General features: G+C 35.9%; 1 protein-coding gene across 1 annotated transcript in view; it reads left to right on the forward strand.

The window, feature by feature from the left end:
• tmem8b (transmembrane protein 8B) overlaps window positions 1-12,148 on the forward strand; it is a 129,831-nt gene that overhangs the window by 91,560 nt on the left and 26,123 nt on the right. Inside the window, exon 6 of the mRNA XM_046841153.1 lies at window positions 6,720-7,099. Coding sequence (XP_046697109.1) covers window positions 6,720-7,099 — 380 coding nt within the window. The remainder of the gene's footprint in view (window positions 1-6,719; window positions 7,100-12,148) is intronic.

Genomic DNA, 12,148 nt, shown 5'->3' on the forward strand with positions numbered 1-12,148 from the left:
ACTATAAGCTTGATTCTTGTATGACTGTGAAGCGTAGCTATAACTAAAAGTTATACTTGAGATAATCACCAGTAAATAATTTGTAGTTCCAGAAACAATTGCTGGATTTTCTACAAAGGCTGTCATATTCTGAAGCTATCACTCACCTTTTGAGCACCAGACGGAAAGTTTTGTAGGGCAATAAAGAATTTTGAACAGCTTCAGAAAAAGATCCATCTGCAAGCCCGAGGCTGACTTTTGAGAGGCTCCTTCTGAATACAAAAAAAGTTAGCACTAAGCGTTTATTTGCATTCCTAACCATAAGTATTGGTTTGTAGTAGAAGTATAACCCAAAGCAACTATTGAGATATATATATATATCGGTTAAGTGCTTTATTCATATTCATTTTATATATTTGCATTTAAATTAGAAATGGGAAGTGCCCCAATTATAAAGGATTTTTTTGAAAATGGATTTTCTGACTGCGATGCTCCTAAAAATACTGGGAAGAAACCAAGATGGCGGCGTGTTCACTCTTGCTGTTTTACAGTCTATGCATCTTGGTCCATTAGTATTGACATTTTGTTCTTTTGTATACTGTGTACGTGGAAGAATGACATGACATGAGTTGAGTTGAAAAGCATAAAGGTCAGAATGGCAGCATTTTCAGCATGTCATAAATAAACATTACATTCATTACACAACATATGATTTTTTTTTGTCCTGTGAGCTTGCTAAGTGTTTGCTTACAGCCACAGGATCAGTTCATTTTAACTAGATGCCCTTTGCAAAAACAAATTCTGCACCTGCTATTAATAGCTATATTTGAACCCTTTAAATACATAATATATGTTTGACCCAAATAATAGTCATATTCAATTCCATCTTTAGTTTACAAATTGCATTAACATTACAATGTCTTATTTGTCAAAGGCTCTTTTCCCAATACATCTTACAGTTGGACTGAGCAGATCAAAATTTCTTGCTCAACAGCCCCACAGTGGCAGGTTTGCATTGGCAGGGTCTAAACTCACAAATGTCTTATCAGTAGCCCAAAGCCTCAACCACTGAAGATTCACTGCCTTATCATAGTGCTATGTATATCACAGAGATGATTCAGTAATTTGCATTGCTGAGAGCATTTCTGAACTGCCATGCAGAACCCACAGTATGACCTTTGTACCAATGTGTAGCTCTATTGATTGTTATATAATCAATATACTGTATATTGTATCAGGCACTTCATTTCTTGGCTTGAAAATCTAAAATAAATCCAGTGTGGCCTGGAATCAAGTGTAAAGAATGCTAAAACTTAAGATGGTATTTAAATACCTGGATATGATTTGGAGGCCATTAGGTCTTTTTCTAAAAGATATTACAACAATGTGCATAATAATAATAATAATAATAATAATAATAATAATAATAATAATAATAATAAGCATCACATGAGGAATGAGTTAATGCCTTGAATATTCTCTAAAACTGACATCTCATACATATTTTCATATAGACATGCTGTTTAAGTAGAAACTGTCAAGCTATTGGGTGTCATCATTTCACAGTCTAGCCGTCATGCGGATCTTTTGAAATCTTGGCTTTAAAATGAGCAAAAGATGACACGTACTATCAAACCTTCATCAACTGTCAGGTGATTTCCTGTCCATCAAAATGTAGAATGTGAGAGATATGAGAAAGCCCTCTGGAATGTATGCCTATTGAAAATGCTTTTACCTATACCAGGAAAATGATTCAGGTACCAACTTAAGCATCAAGTAGCTCTTTTATTGAACTGGAGCTTTTGAAATTGATAGCACTCACAGAGGAGCATTCACCAATACATTGTTAGAAGCCTGCAGGGAAGTGGTCGAGGATGCTGGAGTAGCCTTGTCTAATGTGCTCTTTTTCTTGCACCTTGCCTCTCTTAGCAGGCTCAGTTACCATAGCAATACAGCAGGAGCGGCACTGTGTGATATTTTGCTTGACCTCTGCTGAAGTCGAGCTCAGTCAAGGGCCAACACAGCCCCTGGTTCTACATACAAATGATCACATACCGCCTCTTCTTTTCCTATACGGGTGCTCTCCTGCTAGCACTGCAGCTGCGAGATTGCTGAGGAACGCGCAAGGAGAGAAAAATTCCATTGTAAAGAAAATGTGTTAATTGGGGATACACAAAGATCCGACAGTCTCTCTTTACTTAGGGGTGCGATTTGGCGTAGGCGGAAGGCTGAGGGTGGAAGTTACTCCACAAATATGTATCAGCCGCCCACTCCTCAGCTGTTTACTCCACTCATTCATCTTCTCTTAGACCCACAGTGGAGTTTTCTAAAAATTTTAGCTTACTCTCATCCCTAGCTTGCACTTGATCTATTACTATCTGTAAAACTTTAGGGTCCTGGGATTGTGAAGGTTCTTTCTTACAGTTTTCTTTATGATTTAAACACACTGAGCTGTTCAATTTTTGACCATAAGTATGGTCAGATTTCTTTTCTTTCTTTATTATAACCTTTAGCTTTATTATATAATCAATGGCAGGGTAATAATATATTTATGACACAAATGTTTGAAAACTTCCACGTGACTGTTATGAAAATGCTCATTTTGAAGTAAACTCATTTTGAACACTGAAAACGAATGAATAAAAGAAAATCTCAAAAATCTCAGATCTTTGGACAACCAGGTTTTTTGGTTGTTTAGCACCTTGAAACTAATTTTGCAGCCTTGATGGGTATGGTGAAATAAAAGCATGAGAGATTTGAAATACTGTTTTACTTTGTATAACTGTATTTTAATGTCATTTTAGAATTTTTGTGATTTCACAGAAAACCATTAATGTGATATACCACGTTTAACTACTACAGTAACAGAAATGGAAATGCTTTGGTAGGAGCTGGTAGTTCTACAGAGATATTAGCCTTGAAATGAGCCATGATGCGACAAAATAAATCATGCTCCTTATGGTCAAACTTGAAATATCAGGTTTGTTGTTTCCCAGCTAGCTCCTGGTATTTTTTTTTTATGTAACCCTCCTGGTGCATCTCAGCAATCAAAAGTACAAGGAAGGCTGACATTTTCTGACATCTAAATGATTGAAAAATGATAAAATGATTGATTCTCAGGACGACTGTTTCATCTGTTTTCAGCACAAAAAAACTCAAGAAAGCATTTGTAATAGTTTATACCCCAGCTAAAGTTAAATGTAATATTTAATAGGTTTTATACCCTTTAATTGGATTCACACATTGATTATTAATAGTTCATAAGAGTTGTTTCATTACTAATCTTGAAAGAGAGGGGACAAATAAGTGATCACATAAATGTATGTTGGATAACCCTGCTCAGGTGTGACACGTTAGTCATTACCCCCCACTAACTCACCCCCAAAACACATTTCTTGCACCTCAGTCCCATGTTAAACCACACCCCCCACCTGCTACAAGACAATTACTGGGAATGGTTTTACAGCTACGCACCTGCCCATACTCGCTTAGACAATTTATTGCCCAGTTAATCTCACTGACATTATCCACTCTTTTCACACACTGCTTTAAAATCTAGATCATCTTCCGCTGTCCTCTCATTACCTGGCAAAAGATAACATCCACTCGGGTTTTAGAGGAGAGAGGAAGTCATCAATGGAGCAGGGGAGTAATAACACGGTAGTGTTATTAATTGTGGGTGCTATGATGGCTGATCCGATGAGCTACACTTCTGGGGCATGCCCTGAAATGCAAAATATTAAGCTTTTAATGGTCTTAACAACAAATCATTGGTCCGAAAATTAGCAAGAATGAAACAAGTGCACTCCTGAGAGCTCCTGTGCTACCATTTGCTGTTCTACTTTTGATGAAGTGAAGTCTAGGGGAAAACTAGAAACAAGCAAATTTACTCATATAGCCTTCTTGTATGCAAAAGTAAAACAACAATAATGACTCAAATGCTTGATGTAGAATTCAACACGTCTACGTTCTGAACCTCAAAAACTGTTTAAAGGGAACAACACTGAATGAAACAACAATGTCTTTTCTTCCTATAAATATGCCTGCAAGATTACCCACAAGTTTTAAACATTTACAGAAATCAAAATGAACTATATCATAATAAATCTCTTTATCTACTGACTTTTTTATTTATTTTTTTACTGAATAGTGATTTTAAAAGCTTAATATAATTCCATTTTGATAGGAGCATAATTATAAAATGCACAGTTGTAAGGTGTATATTTTGTGTATACAGTGAAAATGTGATTGTCTACACTGGTTACAAGCATAAGTCTATTTCAGTAAATTCTGCTCATCTAATCTTTTATCAGTTGACCTTTCAGTAATGGCATTCATACAATGTGTGTATTGAAAGAAAAAGTTGTAGTAGTTTGTACTCTGTTTCTTACAGTAGCGTGAGCCTTTACAGTCACACAGCGCTGATGTGATGTCCAGAAACATCATTTCATAAGAACTAGTAAAGAAAAGTGTCTTACCTGTCAGGTCTTTAATACATGGAAACAGAGAAATTAAGATCTAAAATACTTGTATCTTTATACTTATCATTTTCCTTATATTCACTTTGATTACATTTTATCTATTTAAAAATATTACCTTTATACTTTCTTATATTACTTATATGTCTCTCACTTTTGTGTTTAGCAAATCCTACAGCAGTGCATTGTTAAAATCATGTTGTATTAGTCATGAGCCTGAAGCAATAACGTACACGTTGATCTAGCAGGACAGTGTTGCATATATTAACATCCACAGATGATAGTTTTGCCAGAACATTTCAGAAGGCATAAAGCTATTTTAAACTATGACATAGTGCTAGATTTTTTCAAGAAAGTGAATGTTTGGGCTCACTGTGGTTATGTGATTTTTTCTTTTTTTGGCTGCAAATATTTATTGGTTATTTGTGGTGAATTCCAGTCAAATGTTGAACAACTATTACCCTGTAATATCTTTAGAACAGAGGTGGATGGCAATGGCACATTGTGAGCAAGCTGGAGGAATAGGAGTTTAATGGGCTCTCAGAGAAGCAGCTCATGGAAAATAAAATATAATAGCCCATATCCTGAACTGTTTTGTGGTAATCTTGTGCTTGTTTGTCTTGCCATTGTGTCCACATCGAAACTTTCGAGTTGTTGGTAGAGCTGAAAATGTCAGCGAGCACTCCCACTGGTACAGCAATATATTCTCATTGTTCAAAGGCAAAGATCCAGAGGGAATATAAAAATTGAGCTTGGCTTTCAGAGGGTTATGATTAAGGCAGCGCCTTGAAGATCTGCACGAAGCGTCTTCTCTTGACTTTACAAAAACAAAGAAAGTTTTCTACAAAAAATAGAGCTCTCAAATAGAGCTCCTGTGGTATCAGTGGCTTAGCTGTCGAATGTAATGACACACCGGTTTTCCTGACTACAGATTTTACCAAATGTTTATCAAGCAAAAAAATGATGCTAACATAAAAATGGATAATAACCTGTGGACTCACATGTGCTGAAATCGGTGTCCAGTTGGTTCAGATGCAAAAAGCGGCAGCTTGTTGATGCTTCTGGTTTTCCAGCTCTACACAAAAATCTCTAATCGCATGACTTAGCCTATTATCATTTTCCAATGGCTTGGCAATAATCTTGGAGGAGTGGAAGAATGGCTTGATTTGATCAGAGGCACTGGCTAAATGAAAGATAATTAACATAATAATGAAGGTTTATTTCAGATATGACAGGTCCTCTGTTTCTCTCACTGATTTTTATAGCCTTCATGCCCCTGGTTATAAGGGTTACTATTGGTCCTCCATTCATGCGTATAAAACTGTCAGTTTTGCATTGTTATTCAAAGCATTCACTTGTATTTTACTTTATAATAAACCGAAATTATGTTAAAAGCCAGATCCTTCCCAGGATATGGAAAACACAATTACTTAAGTATTTTCTAATTGAAATACCATTTCTATGCCCTATATTTAAGTGAAAATGTGTCTAGAATTAATATGTGAATATGTGTAGTTGTTTTGGGATTATTTTATGCTCCTGTGCCAAATATTTTGTATTATCATATATATATATATATATATATATATATATATATATATATATATATATATATATATATATATATATATATCATTTTATTTTTTAATTGTGTAGTTTTGTGCAAGCAAAAGTGCCACTGATTTGATTAGGTTTGATAGGTGATAATCTGAAATTTTTTGTTTTGTTGCATTTCCCTTTTATGTTTTACAAAATTAATGATTAGTGATTTAGGACTGAAAAGACGCCAATATGTTATCAGTGTTTATTAGTGTGAGCCAAGTACTTAAAATCTTCACTCACGAACGGTTCTCAGCCTGCTTGTATATGCTTTGAATTCTCTATTGTTGGAAACCCTATTGCCCTTGGGGCAGTCAAATGTTCCCAGTACACAATACACCCACCCATGCCAGCCTAAAACTTTTTGCATTAAAAAAGGAAGGTTGCAGGTGAATCTCTGGATAAAACTAGAATGGAAAGATATTCCTACAGTGTCTGAGCTCAGAGATATAGCTCACGGATGTGGTAGATTGACAGGCGGATACTTTTATCCCTTCTCTGACCTGTGTGCTTAGATCACCCTGTCACATTTTCCTTAGGGAGTGCAACATCTTCATTTCACATTTACTTAGCTTCTTTGTCATCCCTTATCATTCTCATGTGCAATCTGCACACACCTTATGAATTTCAACCTGAAACCTTGCTCTGACCCTCTCCCTTTAGACTGCTCCAAGCCAAGCATCACTAAAGGCTCGTCTGCCATGAATATGCCTCAGTCATTCGGCACAGCGATGGGCTTTTCTCTGTCGGAAACCCTGCCGGCTGCCAGCTTGCCCAACCTGGCACGGAACGGCTCGGAGCAGAGTCCACTGCTAAAGGCTGAGAACAGCATCATCTACTTGGCTCCCATCTCTGACACCAATAAGTGCTGGCCAATCCGTCCTACATTACGCAATGAGTTGGATACCTTCTCTGTGCACTTCTATATCTTCTTTGGGCCCAACATCTCCATTCCTCCAGACCGTGCAGCAGTGTTTGCCATTAATCTGATGCCAGTGCTGGACAGTGGAGGGGTTCTCAATATGGAGCTCAAACTTAATGTGGTAAGTAAAGATTTCTAAAATATATAAGTTTTTACTTTTAGAGTTGCTTCACGTGATGTTTAGTTGAAGAGCTGAATGGTAAACTGTCAACTTTAGATTTGGTAATTGAAACTACTACTTTGGGTGGCAGTTTTTTTGCATTATTTTTATTATGTCTCCTCATTAAAATGCACCTGTAACATACAGTAGCTAATATACTGCAAGGCTTCTTCATCTCTCAGGGTATTATAAATACCAACATCAACTTGGGGTAGGTGCTCCTGTAAATGCATAGATGATATCACCACCTCAGAGCTGATTTTCTTTTCCTGTAACAACACACCCAGATATTTTTTATTCAGATGACAATAATTTGGCATTTACATTTTTTATTTAACTTTTTTTTTATTATTACAACATGACATGTTATGTTTTTTAAACACTTATAGTTGCATTAAATGTAAAATCAAGAGAATATCCTTATTATAGCTGAAAACTGTTCCCTCACCCGTCTCATTTTTTTCATTTTCTTTAAAAAAAAAAGGTTTAAAAAAGAAAGTGTCATTGTACAAAGAAAAGAAAATCCCTCTGTCCCTAAAAATGTTCCTGTAGCAGAACAATTACTGCATGTTACAAAGCACTGACACTAATGATAAATGTCTTCTACTAAAAAACCTCACTTTTCATTGTAAAATACAAACACCTTTTTAATCCATTTAATATTAGCCTTAGATTATGTGGTTCAGCCGCTATCCACGTCTATGTGAATGAGCTGTGACTGTAGAAACAATAATGCATTACCGCAAGCACATTAATATAAAGCCTTCATTTGAATTATAGCCAGCACTCCTGTCAGTGCTGTCTGACCAAACAGAGCAAACAGTTCAACAGCGCTCTGGTATAAAATGTAATAACTGTCATTGTGATGGAATGACTTTTTCTTTCAAGTCTCTGCTTCCTGGCTAAATTTAAAAAAATATATTCATTGTGCATACTTGCATTTTTGTCAGTTGTGCTTTTCTGCCCTCCAAAAAAATTTTTACTTTTCTGACTTAGAAAAAATTAAGGTACATGCCCTTTTTCACATGGTGTAAGTGTCACTGGCACTCCAATGTTCTCTGAGATGTCTCATGAGGCTAAAATATTAAAGCTTCAATAATTCAGTTCTTCTTATTTCCCTTGCAACTGAGAGAACAGATCTGAAAGAACATGTGTAGAATATCAAAGGCCAGGGTTAGGTCCATTGAGATTTTCAACAATATACTCGATGTGGGTGGATGAGGACTTCTGCAGCACCTTAGTCTAATTAATAACAAATGTTAGCAACCAAGTAAGTGCCTAGGAGTTCCCATTGCTGGAATTGTGTAACATAGTGTAAGTATGTTCCAGCAAATGTCACTATCTGATTCCACTGCTGAAGCTTGCACCTTCCCTATGTATCATAGTTTCACATTATATAAATTATACACGTCAAAAGAAAGCTTCAGAAGGTCACATGGCATTAAAGAGAAGGATCTATTAACTTGGTTGTGCATATTCAGCCACACATTATACCTGTTTTTACATTTTTTCTTCTGGCGATGCCATTAACAGGCATTAATGGTTATTTTATGTGGTACTATTGGCAAGGAAAATGTGAAGACACAATGCAGCTAGTGAATAATTATTCATAAAAACCCTTTTGAGAAACAGAACATAACATTCTAAGAGTATATTTCAAAAGGAGTCTAAATGTCTAAACATTTCTTAGGAAGTATAAAGATTTCTAAACATCTTTGTATATCATGCTCTAATAGATTATTTTTTTTCTATTCAGGAATAATTTAGGCTTATGCCACATATTTCCAATTAGAAAGCAAGCAACAGTAAGACAAGCCAAATATTTAAAAAACAATACATGCTCGGAGACTGTGCAATCTTTGAATGAAACATTTCAGCGTTGTTCAAAAGCACAGTCATTCGGAGTAAAAAAGGCTGTCATATTTGCAACACATTATCCTGAATCCGATTTTCCACTGTTGTAGTCAAACATGTTCAGCTGAAAAAGGGTGTAATTAGAAATGGTCTTGTGTAATTCTGGTCAAGTCAGTGGAGGTGAAACGATCCGTGTCAGCGAGCTACAAAGTCATTTTCCATCAGCACTTTAGAAGCTAGGTGTAGATTAGCTTTTCACTTTGTCTTTTAATGGTAGAAACGGGCATTATAAAAAGGCCTATTTTAAATTTAAAGTAAAGACTAGCCTCTTGAGTGGGTGCTGTAAAGTAAATGATTTCCGCCTGCTGCCATATGCTGTCGACCAGGAATTATCTTGCAAGGACGGTGAAGTGATGGATGTAGTTGTACAGGTTTATGAGCAAGCAACTTAATGGGACCCATTTGTACTTCCGACCTTGGGCTATTGGCTTTTCCAGAGTCAGGGCTTGTGATCAGGAAGGTGTATAAAAAGGATGGAACAGGCAGGTTTTAAAGGCATTATCCATACTTGATGTGCAGCGTGAGGGCTAGAACTAGCATGCTAACATATCTGACCAGTGCCATGAACAAAATATTGAATTAAATGTTTTCAGCTTAGTCAAGGTTAATGGTGGCATGATGACTGCGTTGGTCAATGCCGACTCTCACTTTGTGTGTAGGCACAGCTGGTCTGTCGTAAAAAAAGTACCAACCTCATTACACTTTTCTATTATGGGTAGAGATGAGCTTTCTGGCTCAACTGCCTGCAGATCTGGGCAGAACAACTGTCTGGTAGGCTGTGCATCAATTGTTTTTTTCTAAAAAGCATTTTCTACTGAAAACAGCAGGCGAATAAAATGTGACAGGAAAGAAGCCCATTAGAACACAGATCTAAGGAAACATTTGAAGCAACACCATTAAGACATTTTTGATAATGGATAAACAAAAGTAGACGGATCCACATTTATTTAAAAATCTTTGAATGTTACCAATAAAAGGGATTATTTTGATAGTGTATACATCATAGTACAGTGTCTTTGATCAAATCTAATTAATGTGGTTTGGCCGTATGCATTTAAATTGCTGCCAAAAATCACACATTAGTCCAGACATCTTGTGTTGTTTGTCGACACAGGGGCTACTTATGTCACATGTCTGAAATACATATTGAGGTTCTGTTCGAAAATCGCTCCAGCCACTTCATTTACATTTACATTTATGCCATTCAACACTACAGTTCTATGATACAGTTATACAGCAGTTGAGGGTTAAGGGACCAACAGAGCCAGCTTGGTGGTCCTGGGATTTGAACCCATGACCTGTACCACTTCCTGACTGGGAATTCCAATAGACCTGTATAAACAGCAGACCATGAAGAGCCACCAAGAAACCATCCTTGCCCCTAGGCTCTATGAAGATCACAGCACTTTACCACACTGTTGGTCCTCCTCTTGATTAAACTTTGTTTACTGACAATTCAGTTATTTGAGTGTTATCTAAGCAGCATTAAAGAATGTGGTTAGACTGGGAGCACATTTGGTGCATTGGTAATTGCATTGGAAAAGGGAGAATGAATGCAGGACATTAACTGTCTTTCGCAACCAAGGTGGTTACCGTTATGGATATGGAATTATCCATTATTCCAAATTATGGAACTGGAAATGCTGCTCTCAAATATAGCTGAACTTTTGGAAAACAGAAATGTACTATTTGTAGCCACAGTTGAAGCTTCAAAGAAGTAAAAAAAAAAAAACAAGAAGCCTTGGTAAAAAATTTTATAAAAAAAAATTATTTTTATAAAAAAATCATTGCACCCTTTAAAATAGAGGCTCTGCAGCATTAATTTATTGGATTAATTTACAACTGTTTGACCTGAACACATGGTGTTTTACAGCAAATTCTTACGGGAGTAAATACTTTAGCTTCTATGTGTACTCAGAAAGAGTGGTAGTTTGACCAGGCCATGGTACTATAGTTAAGGAATAAAACATAATTAATCATGCCAGTAACACCCTGAAGTTGATTATATCTCTATAACAGCATGACCAGTCAGTATTTAATTTCAACAGCAATATGCCAGCATGCTATACATTTTACAACCCATTCTCACAGGAAAAAAAAAAAAAGCATGCAACTTTTATTCAGCACCTTTTATATCTCTATATAATATTAATGTTATATCACAGGCATGTATTGCAATAAACCTATACTTAAATCCTTTCGATTAATAAATTTCTGATTAATTAACCACAGTAATTTACCCATATCTATCTCTACCACTACACAATTTTGATAAGATTGGGATGTAGTTAATAATATAACTTTTTTTACACATTAAGTACAGCATATTTGTGCTTATGACATATGAATAGATTCACCAGGCTCATAAAACACTCAGTCATGTGTTAATTGATTTACAAAGGTATTTTATAAATTGTTTAAGCTATAAAAAATGCTGAGACTTTCTGGGATTTAAAAACACCATGCTACGATACTGTGCTGCTGTGTTTTACCTTGACTTGCATACCTGAATGTGTTTAGAGAGAAAAGAATGAGCATGAGTCTCTTCATGAAAAGCTTGACACATGTGGCGTCGCTCTATAAGTTTAAAAAGAAAGTCCAATTATTCATTACATATAGATTTATATAATCATGTGTTCAGGAAGGTAAGATTTGTTGAAATCAGTCACAAGTTTATACATTTTTATTTGTTCATGTAAGAAAGGAGGTGAAAAGGGATGCAGTTTGAGTGGATTTGATTAAAGCCAGAAAACCAACAAAAGAAAATAAAACGTTAGATCAGAATCACAAAGCGGATGTAAGTTGAACAACAATCACAGAAATTAAAGGCTCGGCAATATTCAGATGCACAAAAAAGTATATTTTCACCACGTGTTTGTGAGTGTTTATTTGGTCTGGGGCCATGTTTATTGGCTGTGGTGCATTTTGGAAAACAAGAGTTTGACCTGAATATTTAATTAAATTTTTTTTTTTTTGCATAGATCAGGTCTCTATGTAAAAATGCATTAATATAAATACCTGGTACTAATTTTATAGAAAAGTGATCAATGCACAAATTTCTGAGTGGCCGATCAGGTTTACATTTCACTGCAAGCT

This window comes from Silurus meridionalis, chromosome 27 (assembly GCF_014805685.1).
Source record: "Silurus meridionalis isolate SWU-2019-XX chromosome 27, ASM1480568v1, whole genome shotgun sequence".
In the NCBI taxonomy this organism is placed as follows: Eukaryota; Metazoa; Chordata; class Actinopteri; order Siluriformes; family Siluridae; genus Silurus; species Silurus meridionalis.